A 27,709-nucleotide genomic window follows, 5' to 3' on the forward strand; every position below is an offset into this window, starting at 1 on the left:
GGGGGGGATCCCCCACAGGGACAATCTCCCACGGCTGTTGAAACACTTGAAACACTTGTGCACTGCGTGTTACAAAATGCAGGCTTGTTGTGTACCTTACCCAGCTCCCCTGCCTGCACTAGGAAAAGTGAACTCCCTGGATTGCACCACAGTGCAGGCACAACAGTGGATTCCAAAGCAGACACAAATACACTTTTCCTGAATTGGCTGAACCTGGGCATTCCAGCAACACCAACAGCAAGGTCTCAGCATCCAGTAGAGATCATCTCTCCAGGACTTTAGGGGTAACCTCAGCCAAGTCCCAGGCTTCCCTACTTAATGTGCTGCAAGGTAAGCCTGACCCAGTTTAAAACAAAACTTTCTAAAGCATTTCAAGTCTGCACAACACCAAGTGCAAGCTAAACACACTCTCTCAAGTGCAATGAGCATCCTTGGCACTCAGCACACCGAGCACCAATTTGAGTCAAATAACAGCTAAACAACACATTCTTATGTACAATTCCCTGGTCTATGCATGAGGTAGAAATAGAATTTTACAGTTTTGCAAAAAAGATCGGTTCCTCAGTAAATCTCTATCTATGGCTAATCACTCTACTTTTACTTACATCATGAATTACATTTCTGCATTGAGTTAATTTTGAAATTTAAACCAAACAAGAATCAAATTACAACAGCTTTGAGCCAAGTACTCAGCAGAGGAATTGGTTATTACTGGGCTGTAATTCTGAACTATATTGGCTCATCCCACTGATTTTCTCTATAGTTGCACAGATCCATTTCTCTGGAATATCTTCCATGAAGAACAAAGGAGATAAAGCCATAAAGAGCTGTCTGACATATAAAAAGAAAGTATTTTAAAACATCTCAGAAAAGGATGTCAACCCTGGTCATTTTGATGTCCTGTACCTCAGATTTGGGAAGCTTCATTTATCTGAAAATTTACAGTGTTAAAAGAGTACAATTACATTTCTAGCAAAAGCATGCTTGTTCACCACCCAGCAGGCCGACATTCAGTAAATTCACTGTATAAACACCTCCAAGCGGTAACTAGTTATATCAAGTATAGGATGGCATACTGAAACATTTTTAAATTACAAGTAAATCTATTTACCTTGCTTCAAGAGTTAGGTTTACTTCTGCAGAAGCAGAAGAGTACACTGTGCAATCAAAATATTGTAGCTGGATGAACAAGAAACACTTCAGACATCGTCACCCAACCACTAAGTGTCTTCATTCCATCTGTATTTATTGAAAAATATTTACATATTGGTCATCATGCTTTAATAGCATCTTTACACCAAAGGTTAATGAAGAACATCACACTAGGATGGGGGAAGGCTGGTAAAACGTCTTTTCAAAAGTTTTTTTTTTCACACAAGTGTCTCCCAAGCCAGGAGAGTTCTCAGACTGAGTGTGCCGGAGTCCCGCAGTGCGTGCGCCACAGATCCACAGCTTTGCTGACAATGGCATCCGTGTTGTCCTGAGGAATCTGCAGAAGGTCAGGGCAAAGTGCCTGGTCAGAGCACTCCATTCTGACTGCTTTGTTTAAAGTAAAGATTTTGAATTTCCAGTTCAGATTTTATCTCTTCATAAAAAAGAAAATAAAACTAGAATCTCATCTCCCTGTCCCTCTCATCTCACCACCCATCAGTCCTGCACAAACCATATTACATCCAGGTTTTGGACAAAAAGCTTTTATTTCCAAAATACTGCAGGCATCTCACACTTCACACATCCCTGACACCAGGCATGACTCAGTGCCTATCCATGACCACAAACTGTATCTCATGTAACTCACCTGGGTTTCACTGGGACCCTACAGCCCTGCTGACATGGCTCCTTACTATTCAGGGTCAGGTTCATGATCCCATCCTCACATCAACAGAAAACACACATTGAGTCTACAGATTTGCACTCAGGAAAGATGCAAAAAAAAGGTGCCAGCATCCAACCCTTCTAAGAAGCCTCTAGAAAAATTAACCTAACCTGACCTGCACTTACTTTCACAGAAAAACCCTTTAGAATCACAAGGAATGCTAATTCTGTACAAACATAGATAATACAATCCCCAAGCCTAAAAATCACTTCATTCTATGGAAGCCTTAACTCTGAAAGAAAAAGTTATTCTCATTGCTGAGCATTCTCCCTTCACCTTGGTATTGCTACACTGTTCTCAGCAACGTAATAATATCTTTTGGTACGTCTGCAGCAGACAAGCAATTCAGGGTGAAACAGATGCTACAAAAGGTAATGCAAAGCATAATTAGAATACTTACATTTTCCAAAAACTGTGTGATCTTTTCTGCAGAATTCAGTGCTATTATCTTCATTTTAAAGGTTAATAATATCTCCACAGCAACAAACACAAGAATCTTGCAGGATCCACTTATAACTTTGTCCCAAACTCTACAAAAGAAAGTGCAAAAGAATCACTAAACATTATTGCAGTGTTTATCTCCTTACTTCTTTGCTAGAACAACCTTTGTACAATCATCTCTATCCAGATTATTTTTCTGAATTATTGCATGTATTGAATGTATTCAATGCATTGAATTATTCAGGTCAGGATAAATAGAATACATTTTATCAACTCCTCAATCTGTACAGAGCAGAGGGATGGCAAGCAGTAATTGGTATGTACTGATAGGGTGTGTTGCTGTTTAGAAATTGAACTGTTTACAAGCTCAAATGCAAAAAGCAAATCTTGGCTTAATAGCCTGGACTGCAACAACTACTCCACTGGACTACAGAGCTACCAAAGCGTGTGGTAAAGATGAGAAATCTTCCTAGTGCAAAAAAAAAAATAGAAATTAACTTCATTAGCATGCCTCACAAAGATACACTTCAATCAGCTAAATTGCTAAAAATTCAAAGGGATGTACTACTGAACTACTACATCTCAAGCAGGTAAATATTCCAGGTCATTGCTGTATGAGATACAAATATGACCTGTTTTAGCAGGATATAATCCATGATGTTTAAATTAGGCACAAGGAATAACTATAAGTCTTCCAATCCATCCCACTGTGCACAGACACTCTCAGAAATACCTAAGCACTCCTACCTCTCATGAAACTGTACCTGGACCTCAGAGTTTTAAGAAAACCTGAAGGGCAGGTGTCCAAAGGCTTCAGCAACAGAACTTGGATGAATATTAAAATGGATCATCACTACCAAAACTGCCTGCAACAATTTGAAATCATCCTTCATCCAGCAGCTCTGCTCAAGCCCAGCTCAAGAGACTTGGGATAAAAGATTACACCAAACAGTGTGAAACCATCTATTGGATGGCAGCTTTTATGGGCTCACATTATTTTTAGATTCTGAATTTTGAGAGCTGTATTCTGAGGCTTACAGTTCTTGCTCCTTCTGGGCACTTGTTCAAGGTATTTCTCCTTCCAAATAAAAGGAGGGGGGAACAAAGATCACACACTATCCTTCGTCATTTCTGAATATAGTAACACCAACTGAAAAACATCTTCTGCAGCCCATCTACAAATTTGGATCTGTGGGTGTGCTCATTCCAGGGACAACTCAATTTTTGTGGGACCTCTCTCAGAAGAATTTGCCTTTCAGACCTGAGTACCAGGAGAACAAAATGCAGGCACGACATGAACTTTGGCAGCTGAAGTTAGGATCACACTTTTACACAAGGAATTAAGAGGGGAGAGCCCAGCCAGGAGCCATTGAGATGATGAAGGGACTCCTATGAGGAAAGGTGAGAGAGCTTGGACTGCTCAGCCTGGAGAAAAGAGGCATTTGGGGAAGCTCATCAATGTAAACAAGTACTGGAAGGGAGAGTGCAAAAAGGCACTTTCCAATTATGCCAAGTGAAGGGATCTCAGGCAACAGGCACAAACTCAAACACAGGCCTAGATTTTAACTTATAACAAAGAAAGGAGAAAAACAAATGTGTAAGATCCTCGTGACTATTCTGAAAGTAGAAGGAAACAAAAAACCCACATGGACAGATAGGGGGGGAAAAGGCACAGTCAATTTCTTTCCCCTTTGCAATTTAGTTTTAATTCCCTGTCTTGCTATGATTAAACAATTAGTATAATCCCCACAGGAACAACACACAATCCAAGATCAAAATCTTACTGCTTGATTTGTGGTTCAAGCATCCCAGGACAAATGATCACTGCAAATATTACTTTGCTGTTGAAGCCAGGTCTAAGAAGCTTTAAGCAACAATATGAGAAAATTGAGACAATAGTTCTGTTCCACACTGTACAGGTCACTTCTACAGCATTTTCCTTCACAAACACATCTGTTTAGAATACAAGAAAAACTTCTCCATGTGTTTCATGTGCATCAGAACTGTAATTATAAGTGACAATTACAGAGAGTAGCAGATCTCAAAAACAAGAAATAATTTTTAAAGTTCATATTAAACCCCATGTTAATTTGAAAACAAACTTACTAATCCTATTATAAAACACCCAGTCTTCTTTCATTATTTTGCTTCCAATTCTTCTGACTTCAGTCTCCATAATTACATTAGGTTACATGCTCAGAAAACACTCTATTATTTCCCTGCATTATTTTGTCTCATTCCAGAACAAATGCTTCAACAATGGCAAAACAGATGCAGTATCTAAATCACCAGTGTCTTAATAAATTTTGGAAGATGGTGCACAGAAAAGTGGCTGAGATGTCAGGACTAACCAGCTGTGTCTGCTGCAATATTTTTCCCTTAGCATTTCCAGATATTGTTACTCTCAGTACAACTCCACCAGTGACGGTAATCAGGAATGATTGGGCAACACTGATCAACAGTCAGCACCTTGTCAGTACCAGCAGAGCCAAGAACAGTAACATAAACTGTCAAAAGTGGAAAAAACCCCACAGCAGTTTCAAGGAAACACATTTTCTGATGATGCTATTCTAATACAGCAGTCTTATACATTGTGTATCTACTGATGGTAACAGGTGTCCTGCTTTCACTTTTTTAATACCAATCATTTAAGGTCAAGTTTACTGCTAGAGACTGTGACTTTTTACCTATTCTTTGATACTCCTGGAGAGGGGGAAAGTATAAGAGAAACATCATGAAACTGCCTACAGCCCTACTCATGAATGAATGAAATTCACTATGTTTTGTGTGACTGTCATCCTCTGTGAAATACAATTGTTCAATTAACCACAAGAACACTCCTGCACGTGTTTCCTAAACAGCAAAGCAGTATTGACAACCACAAGGAAAAATAAAAATAAATAGGAAGCTATAAAGGCAAAGAGCATGCCAAGGATTATGCAAATAGAACCATTTACTTTTCACTGAGCTTCTTCAATAGACAAGATACAACTCACTGTTGTGTGCACCTGTGTGTGAAGGGGTGCCATTTTCCAGGCACTCTCTTGAGGTTCCTGCACCATCACAGTGCAATAATACACAAGAATTATCACAGCACTGCTGCTTTCTCTTTTTCTGATTTATTACCATTAACCTCACAGTCTTCCACTGCACTGCAGAGTAAACACACTCAACCTCATTTCCTGGTTCTGGTCCTCCAGCCATCCAGGCAAGATGATCTAAAAAGAACAAATGCCTTTTCCTCTGCCTGCACCTCTGGGTGTCCTTCTAGAGGCAACTGAGCATGGAGGTACACGATGAAGCTCACACAAATCTCACCCTGATCTATCATGATCCATTGCTCATCCATTCACAGACTTGGGAAGCAGCTGAGTGAGACAAAGGCAAACTGAATTAAGCTTCTCTGTAGAAGGAGTCCACATGTACATTCTTATGCTCCTCCACAGCAAAATTAAGGCATTTTCCATATTTCTGTTGTTTCTATTAACAAATTACTTACATTTTCACAACTAAATGTAATTTATGCAGGACATAGAGATCACAGATGTAAAACTACAAAATTATACTAATACATGAGGTAGTGCCAGTTAGAAAGTCATAAGATTTCAGGAGAATGACCAAATACTTTGCCACTAGCAAGTCACCAGAGACTAATGATCTAACACCACCCAGCCAATGCAAGCCTTCAGTGCAGAGTACAAACAACACTAGACAGAGGCCTGATACGTGACTGGCATCACTAGGCTGTAAAAAATGCCTGGCTCATTCACAATTACAACTGCAAAGCTGCACTGCTTCTGCTGGATCATCTGGCTGACAGTGCCAGATTAAACTGGCAGCCAAAGTGCCATTTTGCCGATAGAGCTGAAGCCACAAACAGGACCCCAAGGTTTAAGAGCAGGAATCTCCAGCTGAGGGCCCCCACAGCACCACTGGAAAGCTTTCCACACATGGGCTTACCAAATAGATGAGCAGATATGCTGCTGCACAAATCAAACAAACAGGGCAACGATGAGTATGAAAACGAAGACGTGATCCAGTTCTCTCCTTGTCTCAGAAAGAAGCACAACCTCCTGTGCCTCTCAAATCTCTGCTACAGGATGGTTCATATTCCAGGAAGCACCCTATCTACATTCCAGGTGGGATACAGTCTGCTTCTCCCCTTTACCAATATGACACCTTTAAGAAGTCTGTTAAAAAGCTCATCATATAATATGTCAAGTGTATTAGACACTGCATAAGCTCAAAGCAGAAGTTTCCACATGAAGTCTGCCTTCCAAGCCCACTTAAATTTAACTGATGCACAAATTTTACCTATGGTGTAACTCGAAGTGTGTTATAAAACAGTATTTATACTCAGTGACAATGCCTGTCAGGTTCTGGTATTGTGCAACTTCATCTCACCATTACCAGGTAAAATTTCTGCACAGCATGTACGAGTCTTGTGCACCTTAGAGAAAAACAAACAAACAAAACCATTAAATTTAGATTTATCTACTTGGCAGACAAGACTACAGTTCATAGAAAGCAAGCAGCCTCTCTAAGAAATGCAGTGCTAAATCATAAGTGAAAACAAATCATGAAAGATTGTGTTCAGATAATCTCTCACTTGATGAGAAAGCAAGTAAAATTCACAGGAGAACTGGCGACCTTCAAACCTCAGCAGTTTCAACGCTGACATTTGGATGCATTTCAGATAAGCACTGGGGCTTCCAGATCCTAATCCAAACTGAATCTCCAAGCATTAATTAAGTTCATCTGTCACATACTACCCATGAAGTATGTTATTTCCTCAGCGAATAAGGCCATTATGATTACAACTGAATAATTCACAAACCTAAACTGCCAAGAAAAAGTGCACTTTCATCATGCTCCCACAAGAATTGTTGGGAAAAGGAATTGTTCTGCCGTCAGAAGTACCAACACTGAAATTTGTTTTTACTCCAGAGTGATACAAAAAGCCAGACCTTTTCCAGGCATATTAAAAATTAGCATTAAAGTATTAAAAAATTCCAGGTAATCAAAATATTCTATTTCAGAAAGGTAAAAGAGTATATGGGAATGTTAAAGATGTACACTGATTAGATAAAATATTTCACTTAAATAAAACCAATTCAAAATGGCAGACATTTGAAATCAAATATTCTTGCAAGATGACATATGAAATCAAAATTCTTCATCTAGATTTTTCCTTTTACACTATCAAGATGACACAGCTCCATTAAATTTTCAATTTTAAACTGAAATTTTAAAAAAATCCCTTCATTTTCCAAGAGAAAATTTGCTCTGATACAAATTCCTCTCTCAGCTCTTGTCCACAGCCATAAGATCCAGTAGGAAAATCGAATCACATGAGCTCTAAACTGTAACAAACATCCTGTACTCTGCATGCTTATGTAATTTCTGCATTCACAGAGGTATAAAAGCTTTCAACCACCACATCACACACAATCACTAAGCAGACAAGACTCTTTTGGAGCCTTACAGGTGCTTGATGAGAAGAACTTGCCATGTAACAATAACCATGTGGCACCTAAAGGTCTCAATCCTTCCCAAAATGTTTTCCCTCAAACATAATCCTTTGGCAACAGTAAAACCTACAGAACCTCAAAGACCATGGTCCAACAAGAGCAGAGAGCATGATTTCTAATCTTACAGCTTGTTCCCTAAAATCTTCTTATTCTTATAAGGGTAAATAAAACATTATTAAAAACAGTCATTTTCCACTTTCCTCCATGGAACATGAAGTCCCAGATAAACAAGCACTGCATCCACTATTCAGATTATGACCAACTTTACCACCATAGAAGCATTTTCTACAAAGCAATTCAAAAAGCACTGTTTCCATGCTAGGCTCCTATTCTAGCCACTGAAGTCCTGTGATTACCTCGAAGTAAAACTTCCCTTGAACATTGTTACTTCTCAAAGTTTTCAGAAAGCTGAAAATGACACCATTGTTTTCTCTGTGCCACATCCTGCTCAGCTATCAGCAACTCGTATTAATGAAGAAAGATGTTTCTCTACATTAAGCTTGAATTTTCTGCTTTCCAAGAGTTCTCAGGCAGCAGAATTAGAGAAATCATACAATCTTCATTTCAAAAGCCCTTCAATGAAGTGTCATGCACAAGAATTTTTCCCTTTTAAAAGCTCAACAACCTATTTCTAACTGTAGAATCCTGATATAATCAACTATTTCATTAACTTTGTAATATTCAGCTTGCCCTAGTACTTCTTAAAATAAACATTCTGATATAGTTTAATGCCAGCCAGCAACTGAGCGACTCATTTACTACCTTCACGAGTGGGATAGGGGAAAATTGGAAGGGTAGAAGTATGAAACAAATTTGTGGGTGGAGAAGTTCCATAATTAAAAAGAAGTAATGATTTCCAGAAAATTTTAAGAAAGAGAAGAAAAACAACAAAGAGAGGAAAATAAAACATGAGACAAGTGATGAAACTGAGAACAATTGTTCACCATCCCAAATTATAGCTAGTAAGTCCCCAAGCAAGTGCTCCCACCTGGCAACCTTCTCCTCAGCTTAACTGCTGAGCATGACTCCACATGGAATGGGATGGGATATCCCTCGGGTCAGCTGGAGTCAGCTGTCCTGGCTGTGTCCCCTCCCAGCCATGCTCTTGTGCACCCCCAGCTTCTTTGCTGGTGAGGAGCAGAATGATGCTGTGTAAGTGCTGCTCTGCAGGAACTTAAACATCCCCATGTTCCAAAACACAGCCCTATACCAGCTACTCTGAGGAAATCTAACTCTATCCCAGACAAAACTCGTATACGTTCCCAAAATCTTTTTCATCTAACACTAATCCAATATTACAATCACTTCCTAAGCACAGATTACTGTCAAAAAGCTCAAAACCTGACTACCAGTCATCTGTGTAACACTGACAGAAGGTGTGGAGTCCAACATCCTAGGAGGCACTAAGTGTCCAACAGAATCAGCTGGAATACTTAGCTCTATTCTTTTAATTTTCACTGGGTGAAATGATCACACAGAAATTGATTATTTTGCATCAGTAACAAGGGGAATTAAGTCCAATTTTATAATTTCCAGGTTAGCAATAAAGTTAACACCATCATCTTACAGATAAAGGATGGAAAGCTCTTTGCCTGCTAGTGATGACAGAAAGCTGAAATTACTATGCTGTTACAAAAAGAAAGAAAAGAACTTGCCTCTGTAAACTGGACTCAGGTAAGCATCCTGCAAAACACTTTTTAAACCAAAGATCATAGGGGAGTTTGCTCATGGCAGCACATGCCTTCAGATGCATCAGTAGTCTGTTATCTTCAATGTTCAAATACTGCTCCAGAATTTTTGGCTGAGAAAGAATTAGAAAATTTTAGGTAACTCACATCAGAATACCTTCATAGTTAATGCACACTCTAAGCACTGTCTTAAAAATTCAACTGGTGCAAAATAACATATTAAAATAATGTACCTCCATTGTTTTAGTTGTTCCAAAATACAGGTGTTACTGACTTTTGCAATTAACTAATTCTGTACTTAACCAAAGAAACAACCTCAGCTTCCTTAAATTGCTGACCACCAGCAGAATTTCCAAGATATGCTGTATTCCCTAGTGCAAGGAGGTGTTTCAGAGCTTAAGGCAATGCAGAGATTAAATGTTCACTAATTACTGCTACCTTCACAAGTAAAATTGAGTTTCATTCACCTCAAATCTAATCACCGTAGCAACCATCAAAAAACATCTACGCACAATGCAGCAAAACCCAAAAAATCAATTCTGAGAGCAGATCCCTGTGTAACCCATTAAAAGCTGGACATTGATTTATTGTTTAAAAACTCTAAGTATTTAAGATATAAACAGGTAGATAATTTCCTCATCTTGTTTAAATTTTAATGTACCACAATACACACTTTCATAACTTCTTGACTACCTTTGTGCTTTGTCATAGTTAGGCAAACTTCTAAGGAGTCTAGAGGTCAAAGGCAGAAAACACTTCCTTTGCCCATATTCTCACCTACTGAGTCTTGATACATTGATTGTGTTAAAAAAAAATTAGGGAGAGAGACACTTGGCACTCTTTACATTGTACAAACACTTTAAAAATATTCCTTTTTCCTTTGTACTGGTATATATGAATGTGCCACCCACAGAAACAGGAGATAGGTTTAAAAATTATTTGTTACGTCCAAAATAAATAACAAGCCAGGCATAATTTTCCACAGCAAATTTCTATTCAGCAATTGCTGGTGCACATGTACTCGATACTTTTACCTCAGAGGATATTGTTAACTAAAAGCTCCTTATCTGTTAGAGCTATTTGATGAATTACAAGAGCTTTCATAATTTTGATAAGTATACATTACAATCAAACTTTAATTTTATAAATCAGTAAGACAGAAATTCAGAATTTACATTCTATGATAACATTTAAATGATCAGTGCTAAAAGGAAACTACTCCCCTTTTCATTATAATTTGATTTGTAACATACTGTTTTTCTGAAGACTGAGTACTCTGATCTATTTAAAAAGCAAAACTCTGCTTTGCCCATCATCCAATCAGCAGCATATGAATGCCAGAGATGCAGCCTAAAAAGTAGCATCAAGATGTTCTTCACTTTTGACATTTTGTTTAAAGAAAATTTTTAAGTGAGCAATTTGTGAGATGTATAACTCAACTAGATACAATGTAACCTTTAGACAAAGCTAATTGAAAATTACCATGTAGCAAACAAAACCAATTTCTAACATTACATTAGACAGGGCAGCACAGTCACAATGCTAAAAGCACTCCTCCCCTATTCTCAAAATAGCTGGTGGAACAGAATCCAAGGGTGTCACTTCAGATGCTGCAGTTGTCTCCCTGTATTAATGCTTTCCATGACTGCTTCTCCTTGAAAAAACAACAAAAAAAATTCTTTTCCCCTTACCAGTTGTTGCAATGAATCTTTGTGCTTGCTGTTCAGCTGATTCACAAAGCAACTGACAAGCCAATAGCATTCTATAGGATCTTCTACCATTTCCTCCATTGCTTTAGCAATAGCAAGAAACACTTCATCTTCAGGTTCCTGAAAAAGCCAAAAAAAAGTGAACTACACAGAAGTATTGGACTATTCTGATTTAAATTATTCTTATATTCCTTTTCTCTGCCATTTGGGGAAAAAACAGGAATCAACATACATAAAAAGCTGTTCTGATGTTCCTAAACAAGACATCAGACAACAGCTGCATTATGATGACAGATATCTATTAAAACAGAGCAAGTAAGACTTGTATTGCTTTTAAAACCAAAACATGCTTCAGTGCATAGAGAGTCTTGAATACTACTGGGATACGTCTCTGCCATACAGACTGATGCAACACACACATATCCCTACTTGAACTCTCTGCATTCAAATGTACAAAACACTCAGCAGACTTCCGTTTGTTACTTAAACATTTAAAAATATTTAGATCAATCTGACATGTCTTTATCTCCCTCTGCCTCCACAATAAAACACCTGCATTACTACCAAGAGCAACTTGTCATAAGTTTAAGGGCACTGAAAGGAGCACAAATGCTTTCTGCAGCAGCAAAACAAACCTGAGTTACGGGACTAATGACTGGGGCTCATAGCTATGAAACCTCTCCACAGTCCTGAGAGCAACTCTGGGAGGCACTGACAAAACAGCTGCTCAGAAGACAATACTGCTCTAGAAGGGAGGAATTTTCAGCCCACTTGATGCCAAAATCAAGGAAATTTCTCTACTGGAAATTTGCAGAGTAGGATGACCATATTCATAGGAAATGACAAGAGAATGCTGCAGGTTCTAAATATTACTGAATTTTCCATATTAACTTGAACCCTTTTTTATTATTTTGAACTTTTCTTTAAGTACTTATGTCAAAATTTGTGATTACAGATTAAAAATTACAAATTAAGCTGCACTAGATTGAACATGAATGAATTAACGACAGGACGAAATCCACTTAGAAAGCTCTGTGGCTCCTTTCATCATCTCCTACTTCATGGAGAAAAGAAAGAGCCACACATTGTTTTTATCATCACACTACTAATTTACCATCACAACACAGCCTTGTTTAACCATATGGGTGTACACAGTGAACAGCAGACTACCTTAATGCACCGGTAATTCTGTGTATTACCTGACAGAAGCCCAGGTCAGCTCAGACTAAGAAAAAAAAGGAGGATAGTATACTAAAATCTAGATTTAGAAACAAATAACTTAAATATTTGATGCAATTTCATTAAAACACTGTTTGTACAGGCTCTGAATTCCTTTTTCCAGGACACGTAAGAACATATGAGTTCTAATAAGATAATGTAATTTTCATTTCAGTGCTATAAAGAGACTGAAGTGCCCTGGAATACAAAAGGCTTGAAACCTAGCAGGCAAAATGCACAAAAGAGATTTTAAGGCATAAAATCTTACGTAAGTACTTAGAGGAAGGAAAAGAGAAAAGCACTTTGACTAAAATTCCTTATTTTATACTAGTGCTTCTCTGTTTTCCATTCACCTTACTAGGTCTATCTACAAGAATTTGTGGGGTGACTTGCAGTTCAGTTTCTCACCAGTTTATAGCTTCAAGTTCAATAAAGTACTGTATCTAACAGACTGCTAAAATTGCCACTGACCAATGGGAAAGCTACGTTTCGAGGCAGTTTTCCTGATTCCAGTTGATGTATGCGGAGAAAAACATCAACTTGTGGGGTAGAATCGTTAATAAAGCGAATCACACGGAGAGCATGGTGAATATCCCAGTACTGCTCCTTCCGGTACTTCATCACCAAAGCATGAGATTCGTGGTGAGGAGGAATTATTCCTAAAAAAAATAAATATATATTAAAATATAAAATATAAACAATTGTAAGGAGGAGACTTTTTGTCCTTGTTACTTTTTATACCTGTCTAGTTTTCAGTACAGTTGTATATTTGTGCCCAGCTTCCATTTATTTTGAAAACAAAGTCAGTGTAGAATGATTTTTATATACATCAGCTGTTCATTTTCTCAAATTCTACACTTTGTCTGAGATGACAGAGAATATATACATGCAATTAACTAATGCAAAGATACTTTTCTGTGCAGTATTAATTACTTCACTGCCAGAAAAGTCTTTACTCACTGTATCAGAGGTTAGTTCTCCCTAAAGTGACATTCAAAAACCAAAATCAATCAGTTGAATCAACTAAGGATTAAAACTTAAGAATGCCACATAGTCACTTGTAAAGTAACATTTGTTATTTTCTTAGCACAACAGAAATATCTTTTCTAGTTTCCTGGGAGAGAAAAAAAAAAAATCTAAATAGAAAAGGCAAAGAAAATTACACAGCATCTCCAGAAGAGATACTTACCATTTTACTCAGCCCTTTCCCTGACTCCAGACTCAGTCTTGCCATGCACTGATGTCCACAGCAAAACTGTCACAGACTTCAACATAAATAAAAACCTACAAACACCTAGGCAAAAAAATGCCATTTCCCTATCACTAGTGGAGCAGAATTTTTCCCAGTGTAGAAACCCACAAGAACAAAGTATTCATCAGAAGTCAGTTCTGAAACAAGCTAGCTGCTCCTTCTACCTCTCATTTAAAGAAAAAAACTATTCCTGCCAAATGTTAAATCATTAAACGGCTGAGTTAAGGAACAAGCACATCAGAGAGAAAATTATCTTTTCTTTTCCAGCTGCAAACCTGTCTGCATTTCAAAAGCTGGAATAAAGCAAGACATTTTTCACAATATGCTAAAAGAGAGTCAACATCATAATTGTATGTACATACTGCCAACTGCTCTCCTCAAACACAGAGGACAACCTTAGGCAGGCAAAACGAAGCTGGAACAAGTGAGGGGTGCCTGGAAACTATCATGAGCCATCCTTGAACAGGAAGGTAAGGGAGGAATTGCTGACACACCACACCACCTGGGACATCAGCAAACCTTGGTATGTGTCAGAGAGTTTTGCTGATAGGACAGACTTCCTTTCTTAAATTATTAACATTATTTAGAGGTCACGGAACACCTCCCACCAGAAGTGGACTGAGCTGTGGTTCCAACCATTTAGGGAGAGATATTTTGCACTGTCCTTCTCAATACCAGCTTTTCTAACAACTGTTAACACTGAAATGCAGCATAAGAAAAGTCCCTGAACCTCTGTTCACCCAAGGCATGTCATACAATGACAGCACAAATACTTGAATTCCTAGAATATAGCGAGTTTGAAGGGACCCACAAGGAACACTGAGTCCCCCTCCTGGCCCTGCACAAGACCACTCCAAAAAGTCACACCTTGTGCCTGAGAGCAAAGTTCAATTCTTTAGTTCTGCCAGGCTTGGTGCCGTGACCACTTCCCTGGGGACCCTTTTCCAGAGCCCAACCACCCTCTGGGTAAAGAACCCTATTCTGACATCCAACCTAAACCTCCCCTGAAACAACTTCAAGCTGTGAAATTAATCACTCTGGGTTTAAAATACAAAATACTTTTAAGAACCAGCATAATTTTCCATGCAGTTGATGCAGAAGGTGCTTTGTGTTACCATCATGCACAGATCCTTTATCTAAAACAGCCCAAGACCTGGCTCTGCAGTGAGCCACAATTTTGCAGAGAGACATATTTTGCTATTATAATCTTGGCTGAAGGATTCTGTACTGAGTTGCTTGTCCAAAATTCCTATGCTGTATTTCCCACTACTAATATTTTAAAGGATGCTGACTGCTTCACTAGTGCCCAGGGTACAATAATCTTTTTAATGGCAGAGCCTTTTATCAAGTAGGACTACTCTGTAAGTTCAACGCCAAGAACTTCAAGTTTTGTAATTAGATATTGTCCCTTCTGTGCACTATTCATTTACTACCTTAGCAAAAAAAAAAAAAAAAAAAAAAGCTTACAAATCCACATAATCAGGAATATGAAGCCACAACTTTCAAAATGTAAAAAAATGGAGGGGGAAAAAATTAATTAAAATATTAAGATTTTTTTCCAATCCTTCCTGTCTCCGACTGTCAACCAATGCACTTGACCAATTAGTGCTAAGTCATTAGTATGTTTTAATTAGTCATCTGACTAGTGCACTTGTAGAAAAATATAATCTATGGTTTTTACAGTTTCTGTGAATACCATTAACTTGTCTTCAGCCTTGTATCTTCTTCAATGGCAAATACAACTCAAAGCCAGAAGCAAAACCATAAGAAACCAATATTCTGCAGAACATGAAGCTTCTTTTTAGAATAAACATGCACTTCATGCTTCATCCAGTTTAAAATTAATCACAACTTCAACTTAATTGTTTGTTATTTCAGGAGCACAACTGATTATCTTACCAGATATCGATGACTTCCTATAATCCACATTTCAAATCCATTTCAAAAATGTACTTGGATAGTGTTACAAAGTTAAATACAGAAACACACCCTCCTAGGCACATTTCAGCAAGTTCTCCAAAACTTGTTTTATAACTGCCATTGTGTATCTGAGGTGGATACAAAAGTAGACTAAATACGTATCAGCAAGGTAGTATGGAATAATTAATGACATTACTTCTTTAAAGACAAAAAAAAAAAAAAACACCCAAAACAAACAACTAACAAAAAAAAACACAAACAAAAGAGAAAAAAAATTGCATCTTCCTACATTCTGCATTTCATGTTATACTTCATACCTAGAAGCACTTTCCACACCAGGATCCGATACATGGATGGAAGAGGAAACCTTTGACTAAATGTGCAAAGCTTCTCAATATCTGTAAAGAAACAAAAAGAATTCAGGACATATTTAAATATGGTTATAAATAGGTTTGCATGCCTGACCCAGCTAAGTATAACAAACTCTAGATGCAGATTTAAATTCCCTATTTCATCACACATTATCAATAAATGCTCTCACTGCTTTCACTGACTTATAGTAAAACACACTTGCTTTGGCCTGACTTACAGTAAAACTACTCCAGGTTTCATCAGGAGGAAACTGGACCATTTTTATAGGCATTTTGCAAAGGGTGCCACTGTCAAAACAATTAAGGCCTTTTTTAAAGGGACAACATTTATCTTTCTGTTCTGTCAGAGATGTGGCACTCCTCGGGGACCAACAGCAATAACATCTTCATTGCTTTGAAGTCAGATGGAATTGACAGCACAAGGAGATGATGCATTCTCAGATTAAAATTGCTTTCCCTAAAAATCTTTCAGTTTCTTGGGCACAGAGAATGAGAGAAGGAAAAATGAAGAAACAAGCAAGCTGACAAATCTTTAATAGTTTTAAAAATCAGATCTCCAGATCTTTGAAAATCAAAGGTCTACTAGCACTAACTGAGGGATTATTGGTAAAAGATGCAAAACTTAAATAAGCATTAAACACAGCAGGTAAACATTTTCTATTATACCCTCCCCAACCCCTAATCACCAAGAAATAGAATAAACAGAGACATCAACTTGCCCAAACGATCATCCTTCAGCAGAATTTCCAGCGACTTCTTTTCTTCAACTCCACGAAACCCCACTTTCTCATAATACACTGAACGGAAGTTTCTCTGAGAGTCATCAGCCATGACTGATTCTCTCTGCAGGAACAAGGAATTCCTCTGAAGACTTACTAGAATACATCCCTATTGCTTTAAAGTCGAGTAATTTTGCACACTGCCGATGTCTCTACAGTATTAATAAATCCTACTGAATATTAAAATCTTCCAAGATTTTTTTTTTTTTGTCACATACTAAAATAAACAATCATAAATGTAACTTATTCTAAGCAAGGTCTAAAGATATTAACTTTACAAACAAAATTCAGGGATTTTAATAAATTATTCACATAGTATGCTCATTTTCAAAAAGTTTTTTTTTAAAATTGCTGGAGAAACACTTATGTATTTTATGCCATACCCTGTACTTCAAAACTAATATAAAAAACACAGTTACAAGTCTGACAAAATTTTGACTACAAAAACCCTACTCAAGAAGAAGGTAAGTAAAATTATTAGGTTTCTTACTCATCAGCCAAGGCAATCAGAAGCAAGGACAATCCAGTGTTGGCCTCAGTGACACAGGGGTGACAGGGAAGAATAAGGCTGGGTGTGTAGGTTTCTTCTTAAAATTCCAGACAGGAATTAAATGTTCATGTTGTTACCAGCTGCTGTAACAGCCACAGCCTTGAGCTTGTTATTCCAGCACTAAAACCAAACAAATGTCTCATCCCTGTAGTGGAAACAAAGGTAAATTCCAGTGAGTGCTCTGTGTATCATAACTGTAAATGACATTTCAATTCAGTTCAACCCTCTATCAATTCTCTCTCCTCTGTGGGCTTGCAAACATGAGAAAGTTCTGTTTCCTAACTCAAAGTACCAAGAACAATCTTAACTTTTACGTCCAGTGACAGCAGCAAAGAAGAAAAATAATTTATTTTGACTAAAGAGCAGCGAATGATGCTGTGAGAAGGTTTTATAGTTAAATCCTTCTTTTCCTTGCAGAACTAAAGCTCAGGAGCAAAGCACTTACAGATACAAACAAAGGCCACAATTTTATAGAGAGTGCACACATTTAAGTTTGTATATCCAGTAGGCCTATCTGTGTTTCAAATTACGTCTCGTTTTGTAGGATCAGAGACAAAACCAGACAGCAAAACACAAACCAGCAAACAAGTGAATCAGTGCTTTCTGAGATAGGCCAAATATTATCTCAAAACTAGAGAAAATAAATAAATATTACTTGCAACACATTCCAGTCCTGCACTATCCTTATGAAAATGACTGTGATATTTAAGGGTTATTTATTGTGTATTTAAGGGTCCACTGATCAGAGTGCTCACTGTTTACATTGCAGCCACTTCTAAAAGGAGACCTTAGATGTGACAGACGCTCAACTACTTTTGAAAATTTTCAGATTTTCATTTACATTTTCAAATTTTTAAAAGCTGAATTTAGTAAGTGTTATTTAGAAAAATAATTTTTAAAAAACGAACAAGCAAATATCTAGCCCATGCCACTTGTGGAAAGTTGACAGGAGAGACAGAGAACCGGAACATTAAACATAATTTGAAAAGTAACAGCATGACCTATTAGTCAGGAATACTATTTTAATAATTTTAAACTAGCAGTATACCAGCAGTACATTTTATTTACTCAATGGTAAAAGAAGGAAGACAGTTTATTTCCTCCGTCACAATTTAGGACTTGTATTTTCACGTTAGACAAACGACCAATATTCCAATCTTTACACTCGTCTTCAATAAACTGGTAAAAGAAAGGGGGGACACGAATCCTTAGCCAGCTCGTTGGAAGTGTGCCGTACAGAAGTGTGCCATTAACTCGTCCTATCTCCACCCGCAGCATTTTGGGCCTCAGGAGCGGCTGTCACGGTGTCACTGAGCGCCGCTCCAGTGAAGCGGCAGCGCCGCGCAGGCCCGGGCAGCGGAGCGGCCGCGCTCGGCCCGACCGAGCGCCTTCCTCGCAGGCCCTGCCGGAGGCTCCCCCCACCCGGCCGTACCTCGGGGCTCAACTCCCGGCCTCCGTCACAGTCCCAGAGGAACACAAGGGCACATTTGGGCACGGGATCGATGCCCCCGGGAATTCGGGCCGAGCCGGGCTCCGCCGCCGCCCCCCGGCACCTCGGGCAGGCGGGCGCGGCCCCAGCGCGGCGCGGCTGCGGCGCATGCGCGGGCCCGTCCCGCCCCGCGGCGGGCGGAGCGCTGAGGCGGCCGCGCTGGGGGCGCTCGGGGCCGCGGGTTCTGCTGTGGGCGTTCCGCAGCTCCTCCGGCTGTCCCGGCTCGGCACGCAGCTCGCCTGTGCTCCCCGGCACCCCTCAGCTCAATCCCTCTGCCCTCAGAGGGCGTCCGCCCCTCAGAGCCGGCTGCCCGCACGGCGGGGGTGCGCTGAGGGCTGCGCCGCCGTGATTGCTGCGATGGGTGCGCTGGGCTCGTTTGTCCCCATCCGCAGACTCATAGGGAAGCGTTACTTAGACCTCTAGGAAGCCAAGCGCATTTCGCAAAACCAGTATTTACTTGGCTTAAGGGTGCTAAATATCTCGCCCCTCGGAAACAGATAAAGGGCCTACATCTCGCTGCTGAAAGCCTCAAAAATCAGCCTGTGTTGCCAGAACTGTGGGACATCAAACTAGGAGTGTGATTTTGATTGGGGGTTAGGGTTCTTTCGTAGTTGTTGGTGATGTTTATCTCCGGGACCTTGGCGGCCCCTCTGTGCGATCCTGCCCGCAGCAGGAGCGGAGTTCCTGAAAGCTCCCGGCCCCTTCCCTGCAGCAGGAGTTTGAACGAGGCCATCGGGTGCCCGAGTTAGCTGCGGCGAGATTTTGAAGTGCTGGAATTACAGGGTCAATTAGCCTGGAAAAGACCTTTGAGATCATCAAGTCCAACCAAACACCACCTTGTCACATAGACCAGAGCACGAAATTCAGCCTTTCCTTAAACACTTCCAGAGACAATGACTCCACCACCTCCCTGGGCGGCCCATTCCAATGTTTAGACACCCTTTCTGTGAAGAAATTCTTCTTTAGGTCCAACCTGAAACTCAGGAGAGAAGGGTGACCCCCACCTGGCTTCACCCTCCTTTCAGGTGGTTGTAGAGTGATCAGGTCCCCCCGAGCCTCCTTTTCTCTAGGCTAATCATCCCCAGCTCCTACAGCTGCACAGGACTTGTGCTCCAGACCCTTCCCCAGCTCCATTGCCTTTCTCCGGACCTGCTCCAGCATCTCAGCATCATTCCTGAATTGAGGGTCCCTCAATTCAAACCCTCAAGCTGTGGGCTCCCAGTGCCAGAGAGAGAAGGCAAGGCAGCTGCCGAGGTTATGGACCTATTTTCAAATGCACAGAACATCCCATTATTTTAATCTTGCTCCACACTTTTGAAGTAGCCACTCTTGCAGAATGGGCAAGGCTATGGTCAAGCCCAGCTCACACAGGAGTGTGTTTTTTGTTGGGTCAGTACGAATGCCAGCAAATCCTGAAACAATTCCGCTCAGCAGCAGGTGGCAGGCTGGTTCCATTTTTGGTCACTTGGGGCTTCCTCAACTCAAATACATCTTTTATCGATAGGTGGCACTTGTCTCGGGATGAGAGCCGTTCGGTGGTGTTGGGAGCTCAGCAGCATCATCACACGGTTCAGGAAACAGCTACTGAAATTAAATCTGTAATTTTCAATCATTCATTTCTGGCCTTGTCAAGACGTGTTACATAGTTATAGTGGCACTTCAAAGAAGCCTGAAGCTAACACAATTAATTTTAGAACTAATTTATATAGGAGATAAAGAATGTTAACAGAATGATATGCCATTGCTAAAAAGGCCTAAACAAAATTAGGTTCTGGAAGATTTAGCTGCATAAAAATACAGCATAAAATCAATACCTGTCCTGAAAAACAATAAAATGAATGTTCTTCCCCTAGTAAAGTTTCTAAACCCCATATATAGAATGCTTCTTATACACAGAGATTTTCTTAATGATACCTGTTTCTAACATAATAGGTTATAGTGAGATCAGTTGTAAATATTACATAAATATTTAGGTCAGTGGGAGATTAATTAAAGAATTTAATTTGAGATTTTTCAAAACACAAATTAAAAGTGTAGGTTGAGAATGAGCTGCTAATGACTACAATGATTATTATGTGGTGACACATCCACAGCAAACCAAAGATGACTAACCCATTTTTTGAGTTGGACTTTCTTACTTTAACAACCTTTTTATCTTTTAAGTGCCCTTCCACATCCACCTGCGCTTGCCAAGTGACTCTATATGCTGCAACTCAGTGTTGTAAAGCACACAAATGACTCATGACTTAAATATTTAATTTAAATATTTTATATTTTCATAAACCGAATAATAGCCTTATTTTCCTTTGTCTGGGGACATTAAGTATCTTCATTCCTGTTGACAGAATCTCTTTCTTGCCACTGAAAATGAAAGCAGAATTTAATAATTTATAGCTGCTACTGTCAGTTAGCCAAGTGAAGGACTGTGCTTATAATAAAATTAATATATTGTTAATCAATAATATATAACCAGGCATTTATCCAAACCACAATAACCTAAACATTTAATTCTTTTAAACTGCAATAACATCAGAAAAGGTAGCACACATAAAAGACAAAAGGGAAACAGGTTTGGATTTGGCTTGGGATTATCTGAGATAGCACAGCCAAACTAATTAGTACCCTGCTAGCATACTGCATCTTTTGTTTTCATCTGTGACTATGAGTATTACTGTATACTGCTTGCATTTTGTACCTTTGTATTGCTCAAGTGAATTACTGACATAAAAGGTCACCTGAGAAGGAAGCAAAACAGGCATTGTTAATGTATTTTATTGCAAAATATGAACTGCATTGTGCTTTTCTTATATGGTTTTGCTCTTAAAGCTGCACTAATTTTCTGTGAATAATGTGCTGCTCTTGGAAAATCAGTTCAGTCTGTCCTGTTTGACTGACCTATTTGTGGAATTACAGATCAGAATAACAGATCAGAAGCACACTTTCTTATGTGAAATTCTCAAAAAAGGGGAAAATGAAAAGCAATGAAATGTCAATTTTACACAGCATGGAGGTCCATATTTGCATGGCATTATGACGCAAGGGTGTAACATACAAAAATAAGTGAATTTTTTCATGTGGGTTTCATTTGCTCTAAACTGATGGAAGATGTATTAAAAAAATAAAAAAAAAAAACCAAACAACAAAACCAAAGACATTTGTCTGATAATATCTTCCCAAGTATCAGATTCCATGTGTACTTCCAGCTTGCTAATGCACCATCCCTTGTTCCTGTCGTAATAGGAATGATTGATGTTCAAGGAAGGAGTTACAAGTTGGGTCATTTCAGCTTTTCTAAGATATCATCTCATGTTTTTTCAGAAGCATGAATATTTTCAGATGGAGAGTTAATGGAAAGGACAATTTACTTATACATTCACATAACCTTTTCATTATGAGGATGGGCAGACATGGAAAAGCTTGGCCCCATTTCCTGGCCAAAACAGCATCACTCTGCTGTTTACATTCTACCTGAGAAAAGAATGCAAATGCTGGCACTATTAATGTTCACAATTTAATTTCTTGTTGAAGTCAGATGGAAAAAATGTAACACTCCAAGGTAAAAAAAATTATAAAGCTGTTTGGCATCAAAGGGAAATTCAGCCTTTCATTTTAGCATTGGAGGCACAACAGGCAGGTCTGTCTCCAAGCACACCAAACACTGTCCCTGTAATCATGAACACACATCCCCAAATGACAGCAAGGAAAAGGCTTACGGGGCTGAAAATAGCAAGAGGAGCGGCTGAACTTGGAAATCCAAGTTCAAGTGTGTCCTACTTCTGTGTTTTCTCATCCTGCTAAATAAAGACTGTTCTTCAGAGGTGACTTGGTTTTGTCTGCAAAGATACACAGAAACTGCAAGACAATTATAAAGGAAATAACCAACTGCTTTTGCTTTCTCCAAATATAAAGGAGTTTTTTTTAAGACTATGTTAGTGACTTTTTTAGGATGATGTCTTCTGGATTCTAGTCATAACTTTGATTTGTTGTGTAACCTCAGCTATGCCTGCCCTAATTAATCTTCTACCAACCTGATTAGTAGCTGTGTTAAGATTGACATTTTTGCCTGAAAAAGGCTTGCAAGTTTTTAAATAGCACCAAACACATGCTTTGTGCTGTCACTGGGCATGGCACATTTGGGGCACTACACAGTAACTAATAAACAATCCCAAATAATATTATCTCGGGTCTGTTACTCTTTAATTGAGAAAGGACAATGAGATGACAATGAGACAAAGGTTGGTCAGCTTAAGGACAGTAGAAAAATTAAATAAGCCATCTTGAACAGACTAATCAAGAGTTGTGGTATTTGGATGAAGTATAGTTATTATGATCCCTATATTTGGTTAGAGGTGAGGCAAAAACACGCAGGTATCTGCAACAAAAGGTGAAACCAAGGAGAAATTAGAAATGAGTTTCAGTCTTTGCAATATTTCTCTTTGTACCAAAGCCACAAATGTGCCCAGAAGCCAGGTCATGGTCATAGGCTGCACATGGCAATTAGATTCTGTTTTCGTCACTCAACCAAGTATCCCTGATTACAGGGGTGGTGGATGCCCCATCCCTGAAAACACTGATTGTCAGGTGGGATGGGGGCCTGAGTTACCTGATCTAGTTGGAGGTGTCCCTGCTCTTTGCGGGAGAATTGATCTAAATGAGCTTTATACGTCCCTTCCAACCCAAACTATTTTATGATTAAGCTTTGCACCCCATTTCCATCCTCCTCGGCCACAACCTGTGCTGAGAACTGCACCCAAAGTAGCTGCCGGCACGTTTGGCCACGGAAACAAATCCATAGCTCCACCCGCTGCCGAGGCTCAAAGGCAGGAGCGCAGCCCAGCGGCTTCGCTGGGACCGCTGATGTAAGGGTGAAAGGAAGGGATTCAACCCGAGCAACCCAGCAGACACAGCACTTGTACCTCCAAAGAATAATTTGTCACTTAATCGTTTTCTTTCAGGAAGCCTGCCTGCCCAGGGGGAGGAGAGCCCTGTGCACAAGGAGGCTTTTGATCTCAGTGAAGCTCAGAGGGCTTTGCTATTCATAAAGGATTGCACAGCAACTAATTAATGACTCGAAATTATATCTGTCATGGTTTGAAGGCTTGTTTGAATATATGAAGACAAGCTGTAAAGCTGGAGTGGTGAGCGGGTGTTTATTTTCTGATAGGACAAAGTAGTCTCCCCCTCTGTACTGACGGTGATTTTCTGTCAGCCTTCTAGGTCTGCATTCCTGTGTTTTTAGAGGTACCGTCAATGTCCTGCTTTAGTGCAAAGTTGTAAAATTCTCAGGACAATTCACCCCACCAGTTTCTGAATTACATCAGGATGATTGTCATCTGCCTCTACAAGCAGTGATTTACAACATTACCATTGAGAACTTGCTGTTGGAACTGAAAGCAATGTTCCCTGAGCGATTTGAGGCCAAAAATCCTTATCAAGCTGAGCATTGTGAGCTATAGGGTGCAGGCAAGTACTCCCCTCTATTGTCCTTTCTCAAAACACACAATAGGAAGTGCAGCTTTGTGCGACCTGATTGTGATTTTCTGGTCAGCACATGGATCTGGTGCTAATTTTATCTGCTTAGTTTTAAAATCAATTAATGGAGAATGCAGTCTCCCCTTCCCCTCCATAGATGGAACTGCACAGCATGGATTCACATAGCTGTGAAGCTGCTGGTACAGGCTTTGGTGTGCTAGCACTGTTCTAAACAAATGAATTTGAACACAGACTGTGCAGCCAACCCCAGCTTATTTGGTATTCACAAACTGCAACAGCATATTAGGCATTAATTATATATGACTAATTATATTAATTATAATGATTGAGAATTATATTAGGTTTGAGAACTATTTAAAGGGAACTAAAAATTAAAGCAGCAGGATGTGGATCTGGCTGTCACAGACTTGTTCTGCATGGCCTTGAGCAGCATGGGTTGCCATTCATCCTAATTTTCAAAAGACAAGGTGAAGGTAATGGTATGTACTTTCTTTGTGAAGCCAGGGATGTCCTGTTGTAAACAGAAATATTAACTGTAATTTCAAATCTTCCAGTATTAGGTTTAAAATCATAGAATCATAAAATGGTTTGGGTTGGAAAGGACCTTAAAGATCAGTTAATTCCAACCTCCCTGCCATGTGCAGGGACACCTTACACTAGACCAGATTGCTCCATATCCCATCCAGCCTAGCCTTGAATGGTGACAGGGATGGGGCATCCACAACTTCTCTGGGCAACCTGTGCCAGTGTCTCACCATCCTTACAGTAAAGAATTTAAAAATCATTTTATAAAGCAAAATAGTTCTGACCACTTCATCCATAAAAGCAAAATCCTACCAAAATCTGCCTTAAAAAAAAAAAAAAAAAAAAAAAAAAAAAAAACAAACAAGCGAGAGAGAAATTCATTAGAGAGTGATCTCACCAACTTCACTTCTGCCTCCACCTTGCCAGCTGCAAAATGGGAATAATCACAACAACTAATTTTGAGGGGATTTGTTAATGTTTACAAGACACTTCATATGTGTGAAACATTAAGTCAAAGTTTTTTAAAATGGGTGGATAGCTGGGAGCTTTGTCAATTCAGCAAGTCCTTTCTTGGACTTCAAGGCCCAGAGGCCCTGGTCCTATAGTAGGCCTGGACAGGAATTAATTCCAGGTATCAAGGTCTGTAAGCCAAAAGGGCAGGACATCTCCCAGAAAGTTGTTTATGCTGTCATGGAACTGCATGCAAAAGGCATAGAAAAGTGAATGGAAATAATAGTCCATTTTAACAAGAAAGAGCTTGGCACAGTTTATACCTGTATTTGCTCACACTGTGACACAGACAGACTCATTTCTTAACACACAAGTTTTGTAATCCCAACATCCTTCCATTCTGCCAATCAGTCCTCAACAATTGGCTGCATCCACAGCAGCAGCAGAAGCACCAAGGCCCATCTTCTGCCACTAAGGCATATTGGCACAGAATGCCAATTAGTAATTTCATAATCACCAAAAAAGAGGGTGGTTTCAAACAATTTGCTTAGTGGGAATCATGTCTGCTGTGTGCTAACTTCCTAATAGTGCCACAGGAAGGATCTAGACAAACATAAATTGATCTAAGCCAGAAATCATGCTTGGGATGTTTCTAACAATTAACAGAATAGAGTCAATCATCAGAGTCCAGGAAAGTTCTGGTTTCTTCTGAAACTGCTTTTTATCCTGATCCTGATTACCTTATCTGACATTTTGATTACCTTCCTTTTTGAGCTGGAGAGCTTGTCACAACTAGTAATGGAAGGCATTTTTTCATCATAGGTACTTCCATAAGATGCACAGCTAGCACCACTGAAAAGGAGTGTTAAAATATAAAATCTAGCAATTTAGGGTTAGCATTGGGAAAATAAAGAAGCCTGTCAAGCCCCATTTCAATTTCTGACTACCTCTGCCTTCTCAAAGTCTGAAAAATGGGTCCCAGCTTTTCCAGGTTTGGCTGAAACACCATGTAAAACTTCCTTGCATGAGTGACAACACTGGTTACATTCAGAGGCTGTTGTCAGTGCCTGGATAGGATCTGATAATCTGCAAAAGCCTTTAGTCTGCAAGATGTGATTAACTGTGAAAGGCAGAGTTATTAAAACAGATTGGAGAAGGCTGTGAAGCATTTCCCCAAAATCTGTATCTACACCACTTCCATGTCTGGAGGAGGGGCCACTTCAGAAATACTTGCTTACAAGTAAATCCTTTTGTAGGGACATACAGAATTTAAAATTGTTTTCCTCTATTAGCTTTTCTTTTGGATGTGTTTATTATTCTGTAGTTACTCTACCAACTCTTTGATCTGATGAAAAAAACATATTCTGGCAGTCAGCAGTCCTGGTTTCTATTTACATTCTGCTGTTAGAGTGATTTGGCATAAATTTCTGTCGACAATGACTCAGACCAGGGAATTGTTCTGCCTGAAAACTAACCTAGTAAAAACCTTACAATGTTAGTTTTCAGCTAAATCCGCGACTGCATTAACCAGGTGGCTGCACACATTCTTCACAGTGCCTGTAACCAGGGAAGGCAGGAACAAGCAGTCAGGGACAAGAGGAAGAAGTGGTGACCTGGGCTTGGCAGCAGCCCTGCCTCATCCCTCAGGAACTGTTTGTGGAACTGCAATGATTCATTTTAAAGCAAAGGTGTGGTGCACACCAAGGTTTGTGGTGCCAGATACATTAGTTGGAGTATTCCCAAGGGGAAAATACATCAGAAAAGGTTGCCTGTGCAGGACATGAGTTTTAGCTTGGACTAGGCCAGTGCTGTGGGACAGGTGACAGGTCTGTGACTCCAAGGGCTGCCTGCTGGGTACACCTGGTGGAAATTTCCTCCTTCCATGTTGAATCTGGTGACTGCAGCTGTGACCAGCACAGGCACATGGGGCCGAGCAGACTGAGCAGAGAGCCTTTCCAGCCCAGGAAAGGCTGCCCTAGGAAGAGCCATGCTTTGTCACCCCATTGGAGCTGTGCTGGAGTAAAGCCCTGCTGTCCTGGGCATCACCTGTGTCAGCTCTCAAACACAGGCTTTCCACTGGCCTCACCAGTGACCTCCACTGCTTTCCACTGCCCAAGAGGAATAAATAGCAAAGGCATTAAGTGCGTCTTCCTTTGGCACAGCAGCATGTTTTAATAACCCCTGCCCCAGCAAACTCCTCATTGCCAAAGAGAACAATGCAATGCATTTAACATTCTTCTGATTAATATTTATGGCTACAAGCCACCCATTGTTTTTACTGCATAGCTGCTAATCAATAGACGCTCCAGAAAACAGCAGGACAAGCCAGGGTAAACTGTGGAAGCCTTGGTTCTTCAAAAGCCAGGGAAAATGGGAAGAGGTCTTCCCCCTCTACTACGTTTTTGCAGTTTGTTTTA

General features: G+C 39.7%; 2 protein-coding genes across 5 annotated transcripts; one reads left to right on the plus strand and one right to left on the minus strand.

Annotated features, from left to right (window-relative positions):
- Positions 1-1,225: 1,225 nt before the first annotated feature.
- Positions 1,226-18,942, minus strand: TBC1D7 (TBC1 domain family member 7). 4 transcript variants are annotated; one of them, XM_056484882.1, is made up of 9 exons: positions 18,768-18,942; positions 17,276-17,480; positions 16,726-16,849; positions 15,953-16,033; positions 12,935-13,122; positions 11,228-11,365; positions 9,504-9,649; positions 2,277-2,406; positions 1,226-1,489 (listed from the first exon to the last, which is right to left on the minus strand). In XM_056484882.1, exons 3-9 carry the CDS (start codon positions 16,835-16,837, stop codon positions 1,403-1,405), a joined length of 882 nt encoding a protein of 293 aa, XP_056340857.1. In that variant the 5' UTR covers positions 16,838-16,849; positions 17,276-17,480; positions 18,768-18,942; the 3' UTR covers positions 1,226-1,402. The 4 variants fall into 4 exon arrangements, 2 of the variants coding, with proteins under 2 accessions (XP_056340857.1, XP_056340856.1); XM_056484881.1 differs by having other exon boundaries at positions 16,726-16,845; positions 18,768-18,928; XR_008839856.1 differs by lacking the exon at positions 1,226-1,489 and adding an exon at positions 6,632-6,767 and having other exon boundaries at positions 2,320-2,406; positions 16,726-16,845; positions 18,768-18,928.
- LOC130248803 (uncharacterized protein C10orf95-like) lies at positions 17,708-19,247 on the plus strand. Its single transcript, XM_056482823.1, has 2 exons — positions 17,708-17,712; positions 18,611-19,247. Exons 1-2 carry the CDS (start codon positions 17,708-17,710, stop codon positions 19,245-19,247), a joined length of 642 nt encoding a protein of 213 aa, XP_056338798.1.
- Positions 19,248-27,709: the final 8,462 nt, after the last annotated feature.

The sequence above is a fragment of the Oenanthe melanoleuca genome, chromosome 2 (assembly GCF_029582105.1).
Source record: "Oenanthe melanoleuca isolate GR-GAL-2019-014 chromosome 2, OMel1.0, whole genome shotgun sequence".
In the NCBI taxonomy this organism is placed as follows: domain Eukaryota; kingdom Metazoa; phylum Chordata; class Aves; order Passeriformes; family Muscicapidae; genus Oenanthe; species Oenanthe melanoleuca.

What these genes read in the sequence shown, in the direction of transcription:
- TBC1D7 (XM_056484881.1), bottom strand. An exon ending in GGTGTGGAAAGTGCTTCTAG is followed by an intron (nt 13,123 to 15,952) that starts GTATGAAGTATA and finishes TATTTTTTTTAG; the next exon opens with GAATAATTCCTCCTCACCAC. An exon ending in GAAACGTAGCTTTCCCATTG is followed by an intron (nt 11,366 to 12,934) that starts GTCAGTGGCAAT and finishes TGGCTTTTTCAG; the next exon opens with GAACCTGAAGATGAAGTGTT.